This window comes from Meles meles, chromosome 4 (assembly GCF_922984935.1).
Source record: "Meles meles chromosome 4, mMelMel3.1 paternal haplotype, whole genome shotgun sequence".
Lineage (NCBI taxonomy): Eukaryota > Metazoa > Chordata > Mammalia > Carnivora > Mustelidae > Meles > Meles meles.
The window spans coordinates 129,487,565-129,514,179 of NC_060069.1; the positions used below are offsets into that span (position 1 = coordinate 129,487,565).

The 26,615-nt window shown below is 35.1% G+C and overlaps 1 protein-coding gene across 1 annotated transcript in view; it reads left to right on the forward strand.

The window, feature by feature from the left end:
- The window catches only part of GBE1 (1,4-alpha-glucan branching enzyme 1), a 287,252-nt gene that overhangs the window by 51,586 nt on the left and 209,051 nt on the right, over positions 1 to 26,615 (forward strand). The window contains exon 2 of the mRNA XM_046002591.1: positions 12,954 to 13,123. Coding sequence (XP_045858547.1) covers positions 12,954 to 13,123 — 170 coding nt within the window. The remainder of the gene's footprint in view (positions 1 to 12,953; positions 13,124 to 26,615) is intronic.

A 26,615-nucleotide genomic window follows, 5' to 3' on the forward strand; every position in this document is an offset into this window, starting at 1 on the left:
CATAGGACCCTGGGATCGTGACCCGAGCTGAAGGCAGATGCCCAATGACTGAGCTACCCACGTGCCCCTAACTTTTGATGTTCTAAAATATAACTACTAATACCTACAGTTGACTGAAAGCCTTACCAGTAATATAAACAGTCTACTAACATGTATCTTGCATATTGTATGTATTATGTACTATATTCTTACAATAAAGTAAGCTAGTGAAATAAACATTATGAAGAAAATCATAAAGAAGAGAAAATATAGTACTATACTATATTTAGGGGGAAAAAAACAGTATACGTAGACCTGTACAGTTCAAACCCTTGTTGTTCAAAGGTGAACCGTATGTAAGTACAACCCTGACATCAATGGTATTATCTTTCTGCTTTATTAATGGGCATGCTGAAACTCTAAGATCACTAAGTAAAAAACCTAAGGGCAGTTTGCTAATGGGCCTAGCAATTGAACCCAATCTTCTATTTCTAAACTCTTGTCTTTCTGGTGTGCCAGCATGCCTGGCATGTATAAGTGGTCCATACCATTTAGTCTTAGGCTAATTCCATATGTGAAATAAATATTTTAATTAACATCAAGTCCCAATTCTCATGAACAAAGGCATTGGTAAGGATTGTAATAATGAGACAAACTACATGAATAAAAACCACATCCCTGCACAATGCTATGTTTGAATAGAAATGAGATGATGGGGATTAATTGCCTTCCACTCACTTTTGATCCATTCTAAAGCACAGAATGGTTTGCATTTATCTTGAATAGCACCGACTGCTGAGGAGGATGTTTTGGCCCCTGGCAGCCATCGATGTCTTTATTGGGTCATCACATCCCCCAGTTTGCTATTCATTTTTGTGGTTCCATATGTTTGATCTTGATATAGCACCAAGTTAATGAATTGGCTTCTTATGTGAGATCATGTATTTCCTCACAAAACTGGTTGTTTTGTCACACAGGACCTTCAGAAGGCAGGGGGAAGAATTTCTCCGAGGATTCCTTCCCATTTTCTGTATCTTACTGGTCAAGATTTGTCCCATGGAGCCTTTATGCCTTTATTCCTCCACACATCCATGTTGTAGGATCTGATGTCCACTGGTAGTTGCCTGTAAGCCACAACCTCCGTTAAGTCCAGTCAAAGGAGTACACGAAGCCTGGAGGGCCAGTGGGACTGAGTGAATCAGGGAGTGTGGGACAGTCATACTGCATTGTAACTCTCTTACATTTTAAAAGGCTCTTGATTTTTTTATGTTGATCTCAAATGCAGCAATCATTTTTAATACTTTTATTGTCCTAATGGTGTTTATTTATTTCATGCAAAGTTATCACGCTGAGCATTTTTAGGTATATTATCATTTGATTATCAAAGCAACCTTATGAAGTAGGTTCTGTTACTATTTTTAGATTAGGAATTTTGGTCTTAGTTATAGCTGGTAAGAGGTAGGATTGGGATTCAAATCCCAACCTGATAGTTCTAACCTTAAGCCTAAATCTAACTATTGTATCACCATTGTTTAGCTACAATGTGAACATGGTAAGTGGCCACTAAAAGATTTTCATTGAGTAGTTAATATGTGTTAATACTTTAGGTGTTTGGTTCTCTCGGTATGCAAAACAGATAATTTTCCCTGTCTGTGGAATTTATATTTTAGCTACTTCTGTTTTCTGGTAGAAGCCTTTACCAATGCCTTATGTAATGCTTTGCGTTTTTGCTTTACTATCGTCAAGAAATTACAAACATTGTCTTAAAGCCACTTTGTAATGTCTTTCATCTCTGTTTGCAGTGATGGGCAGAGCACTAGATACATTGTAGATGTTCACTAATACATACGGAATAAATGGGTGGATTTTACCACTCCTTGTTATCACCTTTACTTAAATAGTCCCCATCTCTGGTGTTTCCTGGTAGATGAAGTTGAGAATACACTAGAATGGATAGAGATTAGAAGAGTGACTGAAATTTTAAATGGAAGCTTGGATATTTATATGTTTGTTTATTAGTGACATTTAAACATTTAAAAATAAGGAACAACATTCAAAAATAAGAAACCACATGTAGTATGATACCAATTTTAAAATTCTTCTCATCAATCTTGTATAACAGTAGAGTCTACAAATCGCCGTGCTTTTAGTATTGAGTCTCTTTAATTTAATTAATTTAATTTATTTTTTATCATTATGTTCAATTTTAATAAAGATTTCATTAACCTATGGACTCTGCCTACCAAAATTCATTGTTCAAATTGCTCCCTTTAAAACTCGTCTTTGATCATATCCATTATCTCCCTTTTAAAGTCTTTAGGGTTTTTATTTTTAGCTGAAAACTGTCTTTTCCATCCTGGTTGGCTTGTAGATACCTACCCATTCTCTTGCTCTGGCTACACAAAGCTAGTTATTATGTCAACAAGAACCTCATGGTTTTTACATACATATTGTCCTTCTCTGTCCTTTCTCTAGCTTTCAAAATATACTGCTTATCCTTCAAGAGATAGCATAAATGCCAACTACTCCCTAAAGCCTTCTCTAACCTCTTCTCCTCCCAGTAGATCCTTCTGTTTACTCCCCAATTAATGCTTGCTTATCCCAGCCCTCTCCTGTCATGAGATGAACACTCTTCCACTGGACTAATGAACTTCTAAAGGAAAGGATTTTATTTTATGTAACTGAATTATTAGCACACAATAAATATTTTATTCTGTAATAAATATATTGCAGTTTTTGTTGTTGTAGAATACTTATCCTTAATTAAAAGACATAAACTGTTCACTTTAAAGTCTCAAATGCCTAAATCTTCATTTGACATTTTAATGCATGGATAATTATGCATATCCTGGATAGTTTTCACCTGAGAAGAAAGTTTCTTTGAGAAACCTTGAAGTCTTTTTAAAGGCTGATTTAAAAAGCTACTTTTTTTTCTTTCAAAAATCCCATACCCCCCTCTTTTAACCTTATTTCCCCATTTTTTAGCTCTTAAGAATTCCTGTTGAGCTTTTACTTCTGGGTTTTTCTTGCCTCTAATTCAAGTCTCCACGAGGAAGCAAATGACAATATAAAATCTTGAAATTAAGCTGGCAGGGAAGGAATTCCCCCCATGGGTCCCTTAGGTTTTAGGACCACTCAGAAACACTTGAGAAAGGATTCTATATCCTAGACATTTCCAGATAAGGTATGATCTATCTCTCTTGACTTATCTCCCTATGTTCACAACTCTGCTTGAAATCAGAAATTCAGTACTGATCTAGGATGAATTACCTCCCAGGAGAGCAAAAATTTCAGGTTGTTTCCCCCCCTCCCCCAAATTTATCTCTTGCTACCTCTGTAAAATAACTATCCCCCCTGCCCCGGTCAATCCAGTCTATTTAATTTTTCCCCAGACTTTCCATAATCCATGCATTCAAGTCAATATGAAGTACTTAGTATGCGCTATGAGTTAGCATGCCTTTATTGTAATTCTACCACAGCAAAAAAAAAAATTGTAAAGATTCTTAAACACTTTTGGAATTTGAGGGGAAAAACCCTAATGTTTGCTAATAATTAACATATATATTAAATCTAAATAAGTGCTATAAATAAAAAAAGATAAATTAAAAAGTATCCTACAGCATTGCCACTCACTGAAGTGGAGAAAAGTGCAGCCAACAATTACGGAGCACTTGCTGGCTACTGTGGGGATGGCTCCCAGTGTGATTTCATTGATTCCTTAGAACCTATAATGTTTCTCCCACTTAACAGGGGAAGAAATTAAGCAAAAGGGAGGTTAAGCGACTTGTTCAAAGTCACATATAATATGTAACACAGTAGGATATAACCTGAACTTTATTTCTAAAGACTAAGCTGATTCTCTTAATTAATAGCTTAGTAGCTTTATGAATGAAACTTTAAGGACTTTCTTTAAAAGAAAATGTGACATTTAATTTGAGATTTTTGTCTCTTGATTCACTTGAAATATACCTTTTGTGATGCATGATGCTTTATCTATTGCTCCTTACCTTCTTGACCTTGGACAACTTAACATATTTATCTGTGGCTCTGTTTCTTCCTTTGTAAAAAGGATTAAAAACATCAATGTAGAGATCAAATCTGATGGTATTTATAGCATTTTATATCTGTACAAAATGCTATTGCTATACTAACTTCATTTTATGTTCTTTAGTTACTAAGAATTTGACCTAGTTTTAAAATATCCTATAAATTCATAGCAAAATATTAAGAGAGATGACTGTAGTAGGAGAGGGCACAGGCATGATGAGCTTGCTGTATCCTCAGGCATTTTCTTTTTTGAGCCACAGTGATTTCAAAGTGGAATGTGTATTTCTGTATCAGAAGCTATAAGGCTGACCTTGAGGGAAGTCAAGATATTTAGTTAAATAATATAATGCTGTAATCCTGTTTCTGTTGAAATTTTAGTAAATGGGACATTTGTACATATTTCATGAAAGTTCTTATGAATGATTTTTTTTTAAAACTTAAACCTTAAATCTGAAGTGTGTTTTTAAGACATTAGGCTCACTTTAACAATAACATTATTACCGCACTTGGTTTAACATCCCAGAATTGTATCTTTTTAAAATCAGTACTTTTCCTTGCATTATGTATGCATGTGTTTGTATTCTTTTCACCCTAAGTCCAAATTAATTTTATTGATTGTTCCTTACTATTTGATAATTTTATGGAATGTTGTCACTAGGTTGTTTAATATGGGTTAGAGTTTTCATACACCCAAGAATTACAGCTGAATGATATTTGCAAGAAGTAAAAACAAAACAAAAGCCAAAAAACACATTTTCTCATAGGACTTTGAGAATATGAGAGGGTTTGCATATGAATATCTCATTATATCTGCAGACTTTTTTTTTTTTTTTTCCTTGGTCCAGGTCAGTATTTTAAAGATTTTTGAAACATTTTCAAACAGTAACTATTTAAATCAGGAAGAGTTCTTAGAAAAAATCTTGGATTTTTTTTGGGGGGGGGAGGGGGTTCTTAATTAGCTATTTGATCTGGCAAATCACACTTGGTAACAATGGGCTATAGCTATTAAATAGAAGCTTTTGTTTTTCAGTGGGGTTTGTATTTTTCCCTCTCACCAGGGTTCCTTTCTGCATTGTTTTCTGTACTCTAAGGCCAACTTCTTTTCTCATCAGGCTCACACTTTTGTGTTTTTGATGTGGGACAGGTCCTCATATATGCAATACCTATCTGGTTTCTGTGGGTGGTTCAGTTTCTGTCCCCTGGAGTTAGGGCTGTCATTGAGACTGGAGTCATGCCATTTTGTTAAAAGCTTATTTGTTTCAGATCATGGATCAACTATAATTTTTATATTTATAAAACTATGGATGTATGTGCATGCACATGTGTACATGTGTGTGTTTGTATGTTTTGGGTATATATATAATACAGAGGGGCAACCCAACATCAAAAACCCTCAAATAATCTGATTAAAAATGGTCAGGGGACCCAAATAGACATTTTTCTAAAGAAGACATACAGATAGCCAACAGACTATGAAAACATGCTCCACATCACTAATCATCAGGGAAATGCAAATCAAAACCATGAGATATCATCTTACACTTGTCAGAATGGCTAGTGTCAAAAAGACAGATAACAAGTGTTGACAAGGATGTAGAGAAAAAGGAAGCCTTGTATACTGTTGGTGGGAATGTAAATTGGTGCAGCCACTGTGGAAAACAGCATGGAGTCTCCTGAAAAAATTAAAAATAGAGATACCATACAATTCAATAATTGTATTCAAATATTCAATTCAGATATCCACCATTGGATATTTATGCAAAGAAAACAAAAAGATTGATTCAAAAAAAGGTATACACCCTGTGTTTACTGCTGTGTTATTTATAATAGCTAAGGTGTGGAAGCATCCTAATTGTCCATCAATAGATAAATAAATAAGGAAAAAGTGGTGTGTATACACATACATACAGACTGGAGTATTACACAGTCATGAAAAAGAATGATAAGATCAGATCTTGCCATTTGTGACAACATGCATAGACCTAGAGGGTATAGCTAAGTGATAAAAGTCAGAGAAAGACAAATACCATATGATTTCATTTATATGTGAAATCTAAAAAATAAATGAACAAATAAAAAGCAGAAATAGATAGGGGTGCCTGGGTGGCTCAGTGGGTTGAGCCTCTGCCTTCGGCTCAGGTCGTGATCTCAGGGTCTCGGGATTGAGCCCCGCATCGGGCTCTCTGCTTGGCGGGGAGCCTGCTTCCTCCTCTCTCTCTGCCTGCTGTTCTGCCTACTTGTGATCTCTCTCTCTGTCAAATAAATAAATAAAATCTTAAAAAAAAAAAGGCGGAAATAGATAAAAAAATATAGAGAACAAACAGGTGGCTGCCAAAGGAGAGTGGGGTAGTAGGATGGTCAAATGGGTGAAGAGGAGTGAGAAGTATAGGCTTCCAGTTAGGGAATGAATAAGCCATGGGAATAAAAAATACAGCATCAACAGTATAGTCAATTGTATTGCAATAGCCTTTTATGGTGACAGATGATAGCTACATTTACAGTTAAGCACAGATAGCATAGTAAACAAATACATAGTAAACTTAGATCTGTCTAGTGACGAAGTTGTACACCTGCAACGAATGTAACATTGTGTCAAATATACTTCAATTAACAATACAAAAGGGGGTCATATATGAAATAGTCCACCCACACCTACCACTCCTATAGGCCACTTCCCTCCATTGATCTGATTATGTGGCATATTGAGATGTGTCACTGACATTCACACACATATGTGTCACTGAAGCAAATGTGGTAACTGTGGTGTGGTGGTGTTAAGAAGCCTTAGGGCCCTGCCTACCTCAGGCCATGGAGCCCCACCCTTGGAGCTGAGGAAGAGGCCCTGTGAAAGTGGATGTGCATGCCATTCATAGCCATATCTATATTTTCTTTATCCAAATAACTACTTTGCAGAATATTCTATAACTTCTTTCTCTAAAAGTAATCCATTTTGAGTATCTTTGTGTATCAGTCTCTTTCTCTCTACCTCATTCTTCTTAATGACTCTTGTGTAATTTATTGTTTGGATATTCCACAGTTTATTCAACTAATCTCCCAATTGCTGATCTGGTAGGTAGGTTATTTTCCATGGCTCGGTGTCTAAATGGTCCCATAATGATAATGATTATCACTGTACACCAGAGATGTTGTTGCTTCCTTGTTCTACATATCCAAAGCATAAATATCTAAAAATGGAATTACTTAATGATTTTGAAATTTTCATAGGTGTTGCCAAATTTTTCTCTAGTTTATATCATACCAAATAGTCTTGAGAATATCTTTTTCTCTGCCTAAGCTGTGTTCACACAGACTATTATGTTTACTGATTTTTTTTTTCTTTTAGGTAGAAAGGATTTATACTTCTTTAGTTACATATGAATTTGAACATCTTTTTATATGTTTTTTGACATTTGTGGTTTTTTTGTGAACTATTGGTTTTATTTATTTATTTTTTAAAGATTTATTTATTTGAGAGAGAGAGAGTGTATAGATATACAGGGGAGGGGCAGAGAGAGAGGGGAGAGAGAATCTCAAGCAGATTCCCCGCTGAGCATGGAGCCTGATGCAGGGCTCAGTCTCATAACCCTGAGATCATGACCTGAGCAAAAATCAAGACTCGGACACTTAACTGACTGAGTCACCCAGGTGCCCCTTTATTTATTTTTAATTTAATGTCTATAACTGTGATCTCTCTTGATGTTATTTTGTTTTAGGGGTCCATTTTTTGATAATTAACTTACAAGTTTCTATATTTTATTAGATGAGAGATCCTTTCTTTACTGACTGAAAATGCTCTTTCATCAGATACTTAATTTCTACATATGCTCAAGACTCTTTTGGGGATTCAATTTTATTCCATGAATCTGTTTCAAATAATTTCAATTCCCCAAATTTTACAAACATAGTTTTACATACCTAATAAAATTCCTATAGGATATTGTATAGGATTATGTAGATGTTGTAATGATGTAAAAATTATGTAGTTTCAGAAAAAATTTATTTTTATTTAAATGGTACTTATTTGTTACAAATGATTGGAGCAATGCAAGGGAAAAAGTAAAAAGAAACCTCATGAAAAAAATTGTCACTAATATTTGGGGAACATTATTCCTGATGTTTTATATGCTTTCATATAGGTAGGAGAATAGAGAAATGTCTTGATAGATAGAAATAATATAATGAAACTTGAGAAAAATATGTGTTAAATTTAGCTTCAATTTATTTGAAACAAAGAAACTGAAATGAAATGAAAGAAATGTCTGAAATTTATATACATCTTCCTTTACACTAAAAAATGTTGTTTTCTGCAGCGCATGTCCAACATCAACAAAAGGATTAAACCATTTATGGTTGCACCAAAAAAAAAATAAAACACCCGGGAATAACTTAAGCAAGGAGGGTAAAAACTGTACTCTGAAAACCATAAAACATTGATGAAAGAAATTGAAGATGACACAAAGAAATGGAAAGCTGTTCCATATGATGGATTGGAGAACCAGTATTGTTAAAATGTCCATATTATCCAAAGCAATTTACAGATTTAATGTAATCCCTATCAAAATACCAACAATGTTTTTCACAGAACTAGAGCAAATAATGCTAAAATTTGTATAAACCACAAAAGACCCCAAATAGCCAAACCAATCTTGAAAAAGGAAAACAAACCTGGAGGTATCACAATCACTACAAAGCTGTAGTAATCAAAATAGTATGGTACTGACACAAAATTAGATGCAGATTCATGGAACAATACAGAGCCAAGAAATCAATCTCCACTTTTATGGTCAATTAATCTACAACAAGGAAGACAAGAATATATAGTGGGAAAAAGATTGTCTCTTCAACAACTGGCATTGGGAAAACTAGACAGCTATATGCAAAAGAATGAAATTGGACTACTTTCTTACACCATATACAAAAATAAACTTAAAATGGATTAAAGACTTAAATGTGAGACCTAAAACCATTACCTTTCTGGAAGAAAACATAGGCAGTAATTTTTTTGACATGGTCCACAGAAATATTTTTCTAGATATGGCCTCTCAGGCAGGGTAACAAAGGCATAATTAAAGTATTGGGAGTACCCCAGAATAAAAACCTTTTGCACAACAAGAGAAGTCGTCAACAAAACAACAAGGCAGCCCTCCTGAGTGGGAGAAGATAATTTCAAATGATGTATCTGATAAGGGGTTCATAATAACCAAATATATGAAGAACTTAGACAACTCATGCACTGTTGGTGGGAATGCAAGCTGGTATAGCCACTGTGGAAAACAGTATGGAGACTCCCCCAAAAATTAAAAATAGAATTATTGTATAATCCAGTAATTGTACTATGGGCCATTTACCCAAAGGAAATGAAAACATTAATTCAAAAAGATATATGTATCCCCATATTTATTGCAGCTTTACTTACAATAGTCAAGATACGGAACCAACCCAAATGTCCATTGATAGTTGAATGGATACAGAGGATACAGAAGTGGTATATGTATGAACGTGTATGTGTGTGTGTGTGTGTATTTGTGTGTATATGTACATATGTCATACACACACATACATGATGGAATATTACTCAGCTATAAAAAAGAATGTGATCTTGCCATTTGCAACAATGTGGATGGACTTAGAATGCTAAATGAAATAAGTCAGTCAGGGAAACACAAATGCTGTATGATTTCCATCCTATGGGGAATTTAAGAAATAAAACAAATGATCAAAGAAAAAAAGAGACAAACAAAAAAACAGACTCTTAAATAGAGAGAAAAACTGGTGGTTGCCAGAGAGAAGGTTGGTGGGGCAGTGGTAAGATAATTGAAGGGATTTAACAGTACACCTACCATGATGGGCACTGAGTAATGCATACAATTGTTGAATGATTATATCATATACCTTAAGCTAATATAACACTATATCTTAATTATACTTGAATAAAATAATTAAAAAGTATAATGATGACAATCTTAAATTTTAGTCAGTGATCAGTTAATTCTTTTACAATGGGAATGACTACTGTATTTTCTTCCATTTTCCTTTCACTCATGTAATTTCTTTTACAATAAAACTTACTTCATCCATTGAGGTTGTTTTTTGTTATCACATTCCTACATTTTCACCATTGTCTAGCCATGGTTCTATATTTAAAGATCAGGGTTCAGCAACACTGCTCCCATGACTGTTAATTCCTCTGTGTATGCGTTTTTAATCTTTTAATCATCTAGTTTTGTTTTTTTTCCCCTTCAACCATAGTTCATTAGTGTCATAAACTTAAATTTATTTTTTAATTTGACAATATTTAAAGAATTCTTTAGGTTTGAGTAGGAAATTGCCTTATAAAATACCGTTAGGGGCACCTGGGTGACTCAGTGGGTTAAAGTCTCTGCCTCGGCTCAGATCATGATCTTGGGGTCCAGGGATCAGCCCCGCATCCGTCTCTCTGCTCAGCCGGGAGCCTGCTTCCCCCTCTCTGCCTGCCTCTCTGCCTACTTGTGATCTCTATCTGTCAAATAAATAAATAAAATCTTTAAAAAAAATAAAATACTGTTAGATCATCACTTTTCCTTCTCAGAAATGTGTGGGCTTGGCTTTATCTTTTGATCTTTAGTGTTATGTTCCTTTGGAACAAACAAAACAAAAACAAAAACCTTCCTCTTACTGCTTTTTTATGACCTGTTTTCTAAAGAGTTCTTTCTTGATCCTTTTAATTTTAGTAGCCTAAATTGGGAGGTGTTGCCCATGTGCATGTTTATGTTTGTTTTCCAAATTTTTCTTAAAACATAGCGTGCTCTTTTTTAATATGCAGATTTAATTCTTTTTTTTTTTTTCCTTCAAGATCTTATTTATTAGAGAGAGAGTGAGTATGAACTGGGGTGTGGGGCAGACTCCCCACTGAGCATGGTGCCCTACATGGGCTAGATTCCAGGATGGGGAAATCATGACCTGAGCTGAATGTTTAACCGACTAAGCTACCCAGGAACCCCAAATATTCAGATTTAATTCTGAGAGAAGATTTTCCAGTTTTATATTTTTTATATCCATTTTATTTGGTTTGGATCTTCAGAGTCAGCAGCTATCCTTATTTTAGATCATTTTTGTCAATTTTACGTACCTCTTAGCTTCCTTAATATAGTCTATTTCTTAGTCTTTTTCTTCTCTATTACATAAATTTCCAATTATTCATTTGTTTAATAATTTGCTATTTTACCATATGTGTATTTGTTTCTTGCCAATTCTATTTTATTATTTTCCAGTGATATATTTTGTTCCTCCTCTTGCTTTTTTTAGATTTAGGGGTCTCATTTTACCTCTCATTCTATTGTTTTGTTGTGTAATCTCTCACCTCTTACTTTTACTGAGCTCATATTTTTTAAGATTTTATTTATTTAGGGGTGCCCGGGTGGCTCAGTTGGTTAACTGTCTGCCTTAGGCTCGGGTCATGATCCCAAGAGTCCTGGGATCGAGCCCCACATCAGTCTCCCTGTTCTGCGGGGTGCCTGCTTATTCCTCTCCCACTCCCCCTGCTTGTGTTCCCTTTCTTGCTGTGTCTCTCTCTGTCAAATAAATAAATAAAATCTTTTTAAAAAAATATTTTATTTATTTATTTGACAGAGAGAGCATGCATGAGTAGGGGGTAATGGCAGAGTGAAAGGGAGAAGCAGATTCCCCCTGAGCAGGAAGCTTGTCCCGGGGACTCGATCTCAGGAGTCTGGGATCATGACCTGAGCCTGAGGTAGATGCTTAACGGACTGAGCCACCCAGGCAACCCTATTGAGTTCATTTTTAAGTAAGTTGAAATAAAATGTGAAATATTTGTAAGAATTTCCAAATCTTTGGAAAGATTTGTTTTCTGTTCGGCTTAGTGGGAATGTTCTTTATTAGTCAGCTTCTCACATTTTGGATATTCCTTATATATCCCCTACTTGGATTCATGTCATCTTTCTGGGACTTTTATTGTTCACCCCTCAGGATCTGGGGAAGTGTAAGGAAGCATGTATTAGCATTGCTCAGTTCATTGTTCTGGAACCTTCACTTTTGACAGAAAGCACCTACCACCTGCCTCACTTCAGTTTTACCGGTTTTGTCCTTGCTTCTCCCTACAGCTGTTGGTATTAGTGACATTAGTAGCATTTTTATTTTATTTTATTGATTGGCTGTATGGACTCCAGATCTGGGTGAGGTTGAGAAACAACCTTGTGTTACTCTTGGTCCTCCTTAGGAAGGAATCTTTGGTTTCTTCTCGTGGCCACTAGCTTTTATAGTTTGACATGATGTAGCACATTTTTTTTCCCATGCTTAGTTGCTTTGCTAAAGGGCAGAACTAGGCAAACTACAGCCCATAGGCCAAATTTGGCCAGTAACTGTTTTGTAAATGATATGTTATTGGCATTAGCCATACCCATTCATTTACATGTTGTCTGCAGCAGTTTTCATGCTTTTGAGAAATAGCTGAGTATTTGTGAAACAGACCAATTTACCATCTACCCTTTAACAGGAAAAGTGTTCCAAACCCTGTTGTAAGGTAATTTTATTTATCTTGCTGGCTTTTGACTATTTTTCTTTTACTTTCTTAGGGGTTGGAAGAGAGACAACGTAGGGATCCTCCTTCATCATACTATTTTGACATAGAAGTTGCTATAATGCTGATTTTTAAAATTTCATAGAATATAGAACAATCGTATTTTCTCTCTTACACCAAAATGCATGAAATTACCAAAAAAATATTAGATTGGTTCAGTTTGAGATAGGAATTATTTTATCCTGTGAGGTAACTGCTACCTTATATGTGAAATTATTCCCATTATTCCTCTTTAATATCTTTTTTCTTTTCTTTTTCTGGAGAAGAGTAAATAAAGCATTGACTTAATTACAGTAGCTTTCCTGGAAGACGATTTTATTTTCTAACTTCCTTCTTTTGCACTTTTTCAAAGGTATAAGCGGTTTAATGAGACCTTGAACAACATCGGAGAGAATGAAGGTGGTATTGATAAATTTTCCAGAGGTTATGAATCCTTCGGTGTCCACAGATGTGCTGATGGTGGTTTATACTGCAAAGAATGGGCCCCAGGAGCAGAAGGAGTTTTTCTTACTGGAGACTTCAGTAAGTGTTTGAAAGATTTAAAGTTACTATTTCATTTATTTACTTAAAACAGATTTGTTATGCTTCATATATATATATGAAAATTAATGATTACAAATATCTGACTTTTCAGATAGAGCCTTAGGATTTGTTGTCTTTACCTTCACGTGGTACTGGTGTTCCTTCTATAATGTTCCTGCTGTAATGCAGTTCCTGAAAAACTTTTATGTTCTGTAAAATCATGTACCAGAAGTAACAGAGTTTATGAGAAAAATAGTGCTAGGCAGACTGCTCCAAATTTATTCAACGTTGTTAGCAAGCCCTGACAAAATCAATAGCAATCTGGGTAAAAATATTGGTTTAAGTTAAATCTCCACTAGCATTTGCACCTGGTTAGCTGGCGTTGTCGTTCTTGGATCCTCCAGAGCCTAATATCCTTTTTCGAGACCTCAGTGAAAGTAGACATCCAGTCTAGAGGATAAACTTCTTCATGACTCAATTCTTTTTTTTTCTTTTCCTTTTTTTATAATACAATCTCAGTTTGTTTTTTTTTTAACAAATATCTTCTTATTTGCACTATTAATTTCATTAGGCAGTTAACCCTATGGAAAGCATAGTTGGTCTAGACATCAGGCTTCTAACTTACTACGGTCTAGTGAGGTAGGACCTGCATGTAAATGACTATAATATAATTTGGTCAGTTGTAGTCTAGTGGTATAAATAAATCACGGGAATAGTGACAAGGAGGAAAGCTCAGTTTTAGATGCAGAATAATGAAAACTAGGACGTGGCAAAATGTTCATAATGCAAGGAAATACCAGAATGATAATCATCCTTTAGTGCCGTGAGAGTACTGTAGTATTTAAAATTTGATTTTATCAGATTCAAAAGTCTACATGCTCTATTATTCCATTCATATGTCATTCTAGAATTGGCAAAGCTATAGGGGCAGAAGACAGAGTTGTCAGGGTTTGGAGGCAGGAGTTGTGAGTTGATTACAGAGGAGCGTGAAGGAACTTCTTGGGGTGATGAAAATATTTCATGTCCTAATTGTGCTTGGTTGTTACATGACTGCATACATTTGTCAAAATTTATAGACCTATACTCGTAAAAGACTGCATTTTATTGCATGTAAATTACACGTTAAGGAAGCTGACTTTAAAGTTTTGATTTTAGTGCTCGCTTCGGCAGCACATATACTAAAAAAAAAAGTTTTGATTTTATATAGGTTGTCTAAAGCAGTACTGTCTAATAGAAATATAATGTAAGCCACTTATGTTACTCAGTACTTTTAGTGGCTATATTTAAAAAAGTAAAAGGACAGTTAAATGAGTTTTCATAATGAAAAATTTTATGTAACCCAGTATATCAGAATATTTTAATATTAATATAATCAGTATAAAATTCATTGAGTATTTTTGTTCTTTTGTATTCTTTTAACTCTGATATTTCTTCATTGGAAATACTTGGTCTATATTTAGATTTAGTAAATTTTTAGTTTAAGAATACAAATCCAAGTTTTTTCAAACATAATTAAAAGTTCTGGTAACTGGGGGCGCCTGGGTGGCTCAGCGGGTTAAAGCCTCTGCCTTTGGCTCGGGTCATGATCCCAGGGTCCTGGGATCGAGCCCCACATTGGGCTCTCTGCTCAGCGGGGACCCTGCTTCCCCCCCTCTCTCTGCCTGTCTCTCTGCCTACTTGTGATCCCTGTCTGTCAAATAAATAAATAAAATATTAAAAAAAAAAAAAGTTCTGGTAACTGAGTTGAATACATTAAAATTTAAATTTAATAAAGTAATTAAAATTAAATAAAATTTAAAATTCAATTTAATTTAAAATTCAATTTCTCAGTTGTACTAACCTTATTTCAAGTGCTCAAAGGCCACAGGTGTCTACTGGCTCCTTTATTGGAAAACATAGGTCTAAGGACTTGTCGTCCCCCAAATTGGATAAGAGCTGTTTTTCTTGAGAGGAAAGTTTGAAGAAAGACCATGTAACCTGCTGACTTAGATTAGTTTTAGTTATCTAAACTATGATAATTATGATATTTATGATAATTATGAAATTAAACAAAATTATGGGGATAAGAGACTTCTTACTTAAATTATTATTAAAATAGTCATTAGCAATTTTTTTTTTTTTAAAGATTTTGTTTATTTGACAGAGGGAGATCACAAGTAGGCAGAGAGGCAAGCAGAGAGAGAGAGAGGAGGAAGCAGGATCCCTGCCGAACAGAGAGCCTGATGTGGGAATCGATTCCAGGACCCTGAGATCATGACCTGAGCTGAAGGCAGAGGCTTAACCCAGTAATTTTTTCTTATACACAAACCTTAATATTTCTGCATCTTCTCTATACAACTGCCTTGATTAGTAGTTTTTTGTTAAAAGACCGTTTAGACATTCCACCTATCATTAAGGCACTTTTGGCATTCTATTTTATTACTTCTTTTTACAGCCATTTGTAAGATTGAGAAGTATTGATTCAGAAAGTGCAAGTTAATTTTTACATAGAGGTACCAAAACTACTATAAGAACCTCAGTTAAAATTTGGTACTGTCATTAGGTACACCCTCCAACATATTTATGATTAAACCCACTAAATAGGTTTTAGAAATATAAAACTATAGGAAAGGAACTATATGAAAATTAGATTTGGGAACTGTCATAAGGACTAATGCTGATTTATTAGAAATTGTGCCTCATAAATATAGTTGGGCCATATGTCCATTTGGAGAACTGCATTTTAAAATTTTATTTAGGATTTAATGCTTATTAATTGAAAGTATGATAATTAGAAATTTTTTGTAAACAGAAAACTAAAAATTATCTACTATTTTAATGTAAAAATGTCCTCTGTTAACTTGTTGTTTTTATTCTAATTCAGTTTGATTTTTAAAAATGCTACCCTTGGGCACCTGGGTGGCTCAGTGGGTTAAGCCACTGCCTTTGGCTCAGGTCATGATCTCAGGGTCCTGGGATCAAGTCCCGCATCGGGCTCTCTGCTCAGTAGGGAGCCTGCTTCCCTCTCTCTCTCTGCCTGCCTCTCTGCCTACTTGTGATCTCTGTCTGTCAAATAAATAAATAAAATCTTTAAAAAAACAAAAACAAAATGCTACCCTTTGTGAAGGTGTATAGCATAATTTAAAATCTCTGTATATACTTGGGATAGCATTTGGTGAATTATTTTCATCAACCAAATTTGTTTAGTGTCTAAGAACATGAAGAACATCAGATTTAATCATGAGCCCTTACTTTTACTGTTGAGATGGAAAAAACTAAGATTAAACTAAGAAATTGTGATAGAAAATAGTTAGGAGGGGTGCCTGGGTGGCTCAGTGGGTTAAAGCCTCTGCCTTTGGCTCAGGTCATGATCCCAGAGTACATTGGGCTCTCTGCTCCGGGGGGAGCCTGCTTCCTCCTCTCTCTGCCTGCCTCTCTGCCTACTTGTTATCTCTGTCTGTCAAATAAATAAATAAAAATCTTTATTAAAAAGAAAAGAAAATAGGAACAGGCAGTATGCTGGGAAAATTTAAATGACTAATCTATTTTTCCTTTCTTTTTTTTTTTTTTAAAGATTTTATTTATTTATTTCAGAGAGAGAGAGAGAGAGAGAGACAGACAGCACAAACATGAGTGGTGTAGGGCAGAGGCAGAAGCAGACTCCCTGCTTAGGAGAGAACCCCATGCTCGGCTCCATCCCAGGGACCCAAGATCAAGACCTGAGCCCAAACAGGAGCCTAACTGACTGAGCCACTCAGGCGCCCCACTAAACTACTTTCATATCTAGATGAAAGAATAGCTTTTCTGCCCAAAGTTACAGGGTCTCAGGGTCTCTGTATATATGAGATCTCAACTTTTTCTCACTAAGGAGCTTTCACTTAAAAAAGTTGGAAAATTGAGAGTAGAGCCAAACTTTTGGGTTAATAATGCATTTAAAAGAATATGTCTTTGGAAAAAAATGTACCTGTGAGTAGTGAGCATTAATTTGATATGACTCTGTAGAGCACAGAATTTTGATGATGATGACAACATAGCTGAAAATATACCCTTAAATAACTGAACTAACCATGCCTTTAACACAAGGAATTCAATATTTTGTTTTTCCCTACTTCAATTTTCTTTCCTTTCCTTTTCTTCTTAAAGACGCGTTGAGCAAGAAGAATGTCCTTTTTCTTTGTTGAACTTTTTCTCAGGGTCAAAATAGGTTAGTTAATTTTCTTGTTAAGTCTTCTAATGTATAAATTTGTACTAAACCAAAAGGAAAAGAAAATGGCTACTTATTAGCAAATAATTACATATCTGTTTTCATTACAAAGTGCATATGAGGATTAATTAAAGTGTTCTTGGGAGTTTTGCTGATCATATTAAGATGTTTTAAAAAACATTTAAAAATATTTAACTGTATTCAGGACTGTAATTATGTTTATCAGCTGATAGGTTGACACAACAATAAACTTAAAAGGCCCTTTGGAATTAAGCTCCAACTATAACATTGATCAGTTTTTAATATTCTATTCCTGTAACACAGTAAGCTTCACTTTCTGTATATGTACTTGAAATACCACCTTCAATTAAAACAAAACAAACAAAACAATTGCTTCTTTACCTATTGACAGAGATTTAAAAAGTAACGTAATTTTATTTATATTTTTATCATCAAAGTGTAATGTAATTTAAAACATTGCTTTTGTGCCTACCTCTTCTCTCAAACCCTGAAGATAATATAAAACAGATCTTCAGACACCAGCAACAAAACTTTATTTCTGCTCATCGTTAAATTTACTGTTACTAATATTTACATGAAAATGGAAATTTTCTTAATTTAGTTTTTACCTAGACGATTAGACATTAGTATTTTTTCAGAAGACTTTAAAATGAAAGAAAGTCTAAACTTTATTTCTGTATTATGAAAAATTATACCTGTAATAAAAACACTTTAGCATACTGTCATATTTGTCTCCTAATCATTTTAAATATTTTATTTATTTATTTGACAGACAGAGAACACAAGTAGGCAGAGAGGCAGGCAGAGACAGAAAAGAGGAAGCAGGCTCCCTGCTAAGCAGAGAGCCTGATGTGGGGCTCGATTCCAGGACCCCGAGATCGTGACCTGAGCCAAAGGCAGAGGCTTAACCCACTGAGACACCCAGGTGCCCCGTCTCCTAATCATTTTAGAAATGGACTGCACTATATATTCTTTCCCTGGGCGTATTCATAATATTGCTGGTAAATATTTGTTGTTCTATTTTATTTTTTTGCCAACGAACTTGAAGATATTTTAGGTGCAACTACTCAGAGTAGTCAAATACAAATGATCCTTAAGAAAGAAATTGGCATGAATTGGTGTGTAAAAAAAAAGTTTGAAATCATAGTTGAGCTGTCGAAATACAGTTCTTCCTTCAGCTCAGTGGGGATAAAGTGATGGTATTTATCTTAGTTGCCTAAGCTAGGTTGCTGTAGATACTAACTAGATCGCAGATTTGAAAACATTTTATACCTTATTCAGTGCTAAAGAAATGTTAATTTACAGGATTGAAAAAATTTGCTCATTTGTATTTTTTTCCTTATTAAAAAAATTACTATTAATTTCAAAAGGCAGTTTGACCCTTGCACAAGTCCAATGATTTAGTCTCTGTGTTGTCCAAACCAAAGTGGATCTAGCTTTTGCCATTCACATTTTTAAAACTTGGAAAGCAGCTTCACTTTAAATATATTACACATATTTTCTTTATTTGAGAGAAAATGAAACAATCATTTCTTTTCCTTTCAGTCATTTTTTAAAAACTAGCTTTTTAAGCAGCTAGCAGCAGCCGTAGCAACCCAGGATAACAGTGGAGGTATAATTAATGACATTCATCAGGACTGGAATCTTACCACCCAAAAAGTATTTCTAGGCAAGCCAGAAACTACTTAAAGGTTCGAGATGAAATTCTAAAACTTTGAATCATTTTCAGTAGAGCAAAGATTCATTCTTTACAAAATTAAATGTGATTTCAAATATACTTGGAGTTTTGGAACTAAACCATGTTTATTGCAGGTTGCTAAATAATTGAAGAAAACTGGGTGCTTTCCAGTAGCTAGATGATAATAAGTTGAGAAAAAGGCAGTAAACTACATATGTCAATATAAAATAATTGGGTTCTATTCGCTATAACTGAAAACAATTCATTTAAAATTACTAAGTCTGGGAGCTAGGCACTTTTCAAATAACCTAAATGTCTATCACTGATGGACTAAAAAAAAAAAAAAAAAAAAAAAAAAAAGACACAACAAAAAAGGAAAAAATAACACCCTGATTTTTATGCCTATAGAAAAAAGGAACCATAGATATTTTTGCAGAGTAGGAAAGATTTCTTTCCTACTTCCTTTAAAAGGAGAATTTTACCTGCTTCCTGGACAGAATCAGTCTGTAATTTTGTTTTCAGCTAACAATTGCCCAGAAGTTTACATCATCATAAAAGCTTTTGTATTTCTTAATTCCACATGCCCTGAAACAGTGCTACTGAAAGTGTTCTCTGTGGATCTGTGTGGTTCCGTGCACTGTCATTTTGCCGGTGATGTATTGGCAAAAATTGGGATTGTAAGCATTTAGAAACTTGAATAGCAGTTTGACAGAGTAGGGTTTTTTTCTGGTGAATCTAATGATAATATAAAAATTGGGGCTTAAATTTTGAAAGCCTTTTTTTTCTTTTGATTTTCTAATATTCATTTTATTACATTTTATGTAAGATTTGGTTTACAATAGATTGGAAAAAAAATTTTTTTTTTTAAAGTAACTGATCCATCAGCACGGATAGTTGGAGAAACACTGATCTGAAAATTAGGGATTATTTGTTGGTTTAGAAGTCTTTTATGGTTGGAAGGTATATAGTCCTGATGTCAACTTCCTTTGTATTCTCTTTCTTCTGATAAATCTATCGCAGCTGTGTTGGCTTTCACTGTGGTATGGCATGTTACAAAAAACTCTAACATAATGGTTTGCAATGGCAAAGGCTACAATTATCAGCGGTCCCTCAGTCCTAAGGGTCAAATTCTTCCCAGGATCAAGGGTGATGGAGCAGCCCCTGTGTGGGACACGCTAATATCCTGACAGAGAGAAAGAGTAATGGAGGAAGCCTCTTACAGCTTTTGAAAGCTTCAGTTTAGAAGTGACAAATGTGATTTATACTTCCATTTTATTAACTAAGTAATTTGGCCAAGCCTTATGTCAATAGGGCATGGAAGCAGAATCTTCTTTAATGGAAGATTCTGAAGATTATGAAAATTTGGGAATAATAGTATAAATGACCCTCATGGCAAAAAATGCATACTCATAATATAAGGTGTAAACTTTACAGATTCTTTGATATTCTAGAGTGTGTGTGTGTGTGTGTGTGTGTGTATGTGTGTAATCAGAGGGGAGTTGGTTAGTAGGGTAGTACAGTAGAGCTCTCTACTTTGATTGTTGAAGTTTTTTTTTTTTTTTTTTTTTCTTTTTTTTCCTGGAATCTCTACTCACCTCTGCATTCAAGTGAAACTTCAAGGAGTTTTTTGTGAGTTAGACACTTTGAACTTTACGTGGGTCCTCTGTGAATGCATTTTTGTTATGTGGGTTCTCATAAGTTTGGCTCTTTGGAGATTGGGATGTTTCTAAAAAGCAACTTTCTGGGATGGTCTGAGGACTCTTGTTTATTTTAGCAAAGAGGTGGCAACTGCAAGGTAGAGGTAGAAGGCCTTAGGACTATTAACCAAACCAACACTGATACTGAGAAATGGCCTCTTTGATTTACGTAAACTTAAAATAACTAATCAGCCTAGGCATTTTGTAGAAAGTTTTCAGGACTTTCCTCTAACTTTCTAACCTGATGTTGCTGCTCTCACCCCTTTTATCTGTTTTTACTGATAGATTATTTGTTTTCAGTCTGGAGTAGAGGGACACTGGAGGTTTACTTAGCTGATGTCTACTGACCAAACGCGGTGAATTTACTTCTGCTTGACAGGCTCACTGTAAATGATACTGACAGCTTTCCATGGGATACTGAGTACACATGGGTAGTAGGCTGTCTTACTACCTAGTAGGCATGTCCACCACTTGGACGCAGTTCGGCTCCTGCCAGTTACATTCAATGCTTATTAGTGAGCAGGCTTCCCACCCCCTTCAAATCCTGTGAATGCCAATTCTTCTCGTTATAATTCTGCAATATAACATTCTATAAAGTGATGAACCCTAAGTGTGACAGCAAAGAAAATTATTAAGTATTGGGAAAATCTCAGTAAGGACAAGTTGGAAAAAAAATGATTTTGAATTAAGCATGCACAAGTGAACTGTGAGAAAATGATACAAATCTAACAATTTCACATGCAGATTACTTTGTGTGCACCTTTCCGCTTTTGTTCCGTTATCACTCAAAGGGAATTGGAAATATAAATGTTGCATTGTAGGTGTGGATTCATATAAGAAAGATATGATAAAATCCTAATCAGAAGACCTAAGGAGAAATGGCTTAAATCTTATATCAGAATAGGGGTGAATATTTATATTTGTATTTTAAGTAAAAACAAAATTTTTTTTACTGTTTTTGAGTGTGTGTATGTGTGTACATATGCCAATACATATTTTATCATTCTCTGCTTTAACCAATATTTTCAATGTACGTAGCAACTCTGCCCCAATTGTGCTGGATTTAGAGAGATTTGTTATAATGTGTAATGGGATTATTTTTATAGGGAAACATCCTTACCTCCTAGGAAATTGCTGTTAGAAACCTTAATGCTAGAAGGTAGATTTTGAACTGTGTGACATAAATGATAATTTTCTAGTCTCGTGTTGCTTTTTCATAAATATCCTGTTAAAAATTAATACTGTTTGGATACTACAGTACTTTTCATTATGTCTCAGTTTTTTATTCACAGTTATTTATTTTCTGTCATTATTTTTTTAACATTTCAAAAGAGCTATAATTCACATATCGTAAAGTTTACCATTTCAAAGTGGACACTTCAGTGGTTTTTAGTATACTTACTGTGGTGTACCACTGTTATCACTATCTGATTCTAGAACATTTCCATCATTCTAAACAGAAACATCCAACTGGTAGCATTGGTCCCAAATGTCTTCTCCCTCCATTCTCTGGCCACCTTTAATCTATTTTCTGTCTCTGTGGATTTTCTTATAAATGGGATCATACAATATATGGCTCATCTTTCCAGTTTCTTTCACTTATCATATGTTTTCAGGGTTCATTTAGAGTGTGGCATGAAACAGTCCTTTATTCCTTTTTTTTTTTTTTTTTTTTTTGGTGACTGAATAATATTCTACTGTATCAATACACCACATTTTGTTTATCCATTCTTCAGTGGCAGGACATTTGGGTTGTTTCTGCTTTTTGGCCATGATGAATAATGCTTTTATGAATATTTGTGTACAAGATTTTATATGAACATGCACTTTCAGTTCTTTTGGGTCACCTTAGTTATTGATGTTCTTACCATTATTTGCCCTAAGATCTTTTCACCCACCCTGCTCTGCTCTGCACCTCATTTCCCCAGCTCCCTTAGCCTCCACCACTATTGAGCTGGCTTAGTGGGAGGTCCTAATGAATTACTTAAGAGAGGGAGGAGGGAGAAGCCAGGGAATTTTCCCGTACTCCCTTGTCTACTCCATGTCTAAAGTGAGACTACCCATTTCTCATCCAGCAGAGCTGTCTTGTAGTTCTTGTGTTGCTTTTCTCTCTCTCTCTCAGCTCAGTTCCTGCCAGGTAGGCTTGCCTTCTTGCCAACTTCTGTTGGGTGGCCCTGGCTTCTGAGTTCCAGTAATCCTGCTTCTCCCTTGGTGGTATTACTGGGTTCCTGTTGTTGCTCATCTTTATTTGAATTCTCAGTTCTTCTCCTATCCCACCCATGTAACCAGTTTCCTGTCTTAAGGCGCTTTCTTGCGAATAGGTAGCTTGGTTTCCACTCTGGCCTCTCATGGCTGGATAGTATTTCCCTTTCACTGAGCATGCTGAGTTATGGACATAAACAGGATATCTTTCACATTGTATTTTAGATTTTTTTTTTTTTTTAAGATTTTATTTATTTATTTGACAGAGAGATCACAAGTAGATAGAGAGGCAGGCAGAGAGAGAGGGAAGCAGGCTCTGCTCAGCAGAGAGCCCGATGCGGGACTCGATCCCAGGACCCCGAGATCATGACCTGAGCCGAAGGCAGCGGCTTAACCCACTGAGCCACCCAGGCGCCCGTATTAAACAGGATTTTGATATTTCCTCTATTAAAAAACGATTTCATCCTCATCATGCTTTGTTAAGTCTAAAACAACTTTTCCATATGTCACTTGAAGCAGACTAACCCGGTATTGGCAAAATGAAGATTTCAGGGTAAATAACAAATCTTCTGAATCACAGTCTTAGGGAGGCGTTTAATGTTTATGATGTATTGCCCTCCTTTTTGAGGATTTGTATCATTGATAGGCTAGTGGATGTTTTTAACCCAGGCTATTCTAGTTTGCTTTCTTTTTTCTTGCTATCTCAGTTGACTGACAAACGTGCTTGGCTCCAATGAACAAGGCTGTCATCTCTAGGCAAATTGTTCACACACTTGCTTCTGATGAGTTTTGGTTGAGAGTCACAAGATTTTATCCTCCGTATTATTCGGAGGCCGTAGCACACAGATGGTATGCTCAGGGGTTTCACTGAAGAGAGTTTAATAAAGGGCTTTTTACTGAAGGCTGGTGAGGATTAACGGAACAACTAGAATTGGAAGCTGTTGCCTCTTAGGGCGTAGGTATGAGAAAGCAGGGAATGGTTACTGGAACATAGTTAGAGCTGGAGTCATAAAAGAGGAGTCTGATTACAGGATCTGTGGCCAGAGAGAAAGGCAGCCACTGACAGAAGGAAGCAGGGATGGAGTAGGTGTTAAATATCTTCATTTCTCTTATGCCAACATCCACCGTTGGCCAGTCCCAACTTGGCACCGGAGTGCAAGGGAGACCTGGAATTGCTGTCGACGGATGCCCGCCTCCGGGGCCTGGAGCAGGTCTGAGGAATTTAGAAGGATCTTAAGGTTTTTCCTAGGATGGAGAAATGGAGAATAACCAGGATAGCTACCCAGATTTCTCTTAACATGACTTAGAGGGAACTCAAATCACTGGAGGAGGCACTTCTGCCTTTATTTTCTTCTAAGTGATTAGGACTTCTTTAGATAACTATATCAGAGTTATAACGCACCTTTTCATTCAAAGAAAAGAAAGCATTCTTGGTGCATTGGTTTCTTTCCCCTTCCTTCCTGCCTTGCTTGCACCCTCCCTATCACCCCTTTTTTCCCTTTCTCCACCCCCAACCTCCCTCCTTCTTTTCATTCTTACCCCCAAACCCTCCCTTCCTTCTTTTCCTTGGATATATTTTAATCTTAACAATCCTGAACAATATTAAGAAGCAGAAGAGTTTCAGGTTTTCAAAAAGGTCTGGGTTTTTAGGGGGAAGGAGATAGAACTTTATTTCTTAATCTACTTAAAACAAGCAATTAACTTTGTAGCAATTTATCAAAGGTTTCTAAAATAGCATAAACCAATGTATACACAATTACCAGTACATCTAAAATCAGAACAAGTAAAATCCACGTTTTTCTTTTCTCTTTTTCCCCCTGAAATTATAGAATATAATCTTAAATCAGGCGCTTACTCTGTTTAAGTTGTAATGTCTCTCAAATAATATTCCAGTTCACTAAATATACTGTTGCATGGGTATATATAGTGATTTTTTTTAAAAAGCAGGTTTATTTAAAAAAAAAAAAAAGAGTCCTTGAAGTTAGGATCTGAAATTTAAATTCAACAATTTCACCTTCATCCCTCCCTACTTTTCCTTTCCCTTGAGCAGCAATACTTATTGGGCACCTTCTGTGTGCCAGACACTGTGCTAAGTAATGGAAATTCACTGATGCAAAAGAGAGGAAATAATCTTCTCATCTAGCAGGGGATATGGGTGGTCTCCTTTTAACTACCAATAATTGCCTAAGGTCATCTAGTCATAAAATTAAACTGGGATTTTGATATTATTCTAACTATTGTAGGCATAGCTATATGACTTTTTGGTCAAAATAAATAAAAGATAACATATCAAAGATATCAAAGATAACACTTCATAGAGCTATTTTAGGAAATAAAGAATTATGCAAAGATACTTCCCTAAGTACTTTCCAAAGTTGAAACAACTCTTAGAATATAATTTAGTAATAATAACTCTTTCAAGATACTCCTTTTTTTTTTTTTTAGGACTTATTTAATTCCTTATCTATTTTGGTGATATTTTGTGTGTTTATTTTTAAACCAAAAGTATGAAAATAAAACTTTTGAGGTATATTTCCAGAGAATCTGTAATTGATTTAAATGATACATGAGACATTTTTTGTCAAACTGAAGTGAGCTAGAAAAAAATCTCTTAGAATAGCTGTATTTAGATTTTAATGAAACTAGGCAGAAAGGAGACTAAAGTGAATTTCCTTTTTAGTCTTTTAAATGAAAAAGTGCATCATTTGTCCTATATATCTTATTCATCATCAGTCATAGCAAAGCATTCATTCCCATGAGGGAGATAATGGATTCAGAGAGCCGAGAGGAATGGAAGATTGTCATTCAATGCAGATGAGTTTTAGTAATATTTTTATCATGAGAAATTGGGTTGCAGAACCTTAAGATTTGGAATTAAGTTGCCATAGATATATTTAATTAAAAGTAGATTGCTTTAACCTTTCTTTAAGTTAGAAATAGGTTTAAAATCTTAAATTAAATTTATAGTTAGTTTGTATTTAACTTGTATTCAGGACTTGCCTTTAATAGGAATTCTTTATAAGGCTTAGCCCCAAAAAGGCACATTTTAATTGAACTATTACAGTGAACATATAAAGAGTGTTTCTGAAAGGTTGTTATAACTTTGTATATTGGATCAAAGTATGGTTTACTTTTCTGCTGATGGAGAAAGTAACCAAACTTATCAAACCAAACTAAAAAGGGAGACCGAAAGGGGAATCTGTATCCTGAACTCTCCTAACACCTCATCAGCACACCTCTTAATCAATATAAATTGTATTTCCTAGTATTTTGTTGTTGCCTCGTAATGGGTTGGTTTCTCATTGATAATACTATTCCGTGGTTAATACTTTTCTAGAAGTGGAAATACATGAAGAATGAAGTTACCAAAGGAGAAAGCAAATGAGCATATGTGTGTGTGTGTGTGTGTGTGTGTGTGTGTATACATAAATACACATTTATACATATCTATATATGTCAGATTCGTGAACTCTGATATTAGAGGATCAGTTTTAGGTTAATTAGAGGAAATTAGAGTCTCCATGCTCATTCTGTCATCTTATCTTATTGTGCATTCTTAGTCTAAGGCATTAAGAAAATTAAGTTAAATAAAGAAGGTTGTATAGGCAACTACTAACATTGACCATACCTCCCAGGTCTGGAAATGCATCCCCTAGTTCAGGAGGTTATTTACCTCCTCATTCTGAGCAGACTCTGAGGTTTGGGCTGTGT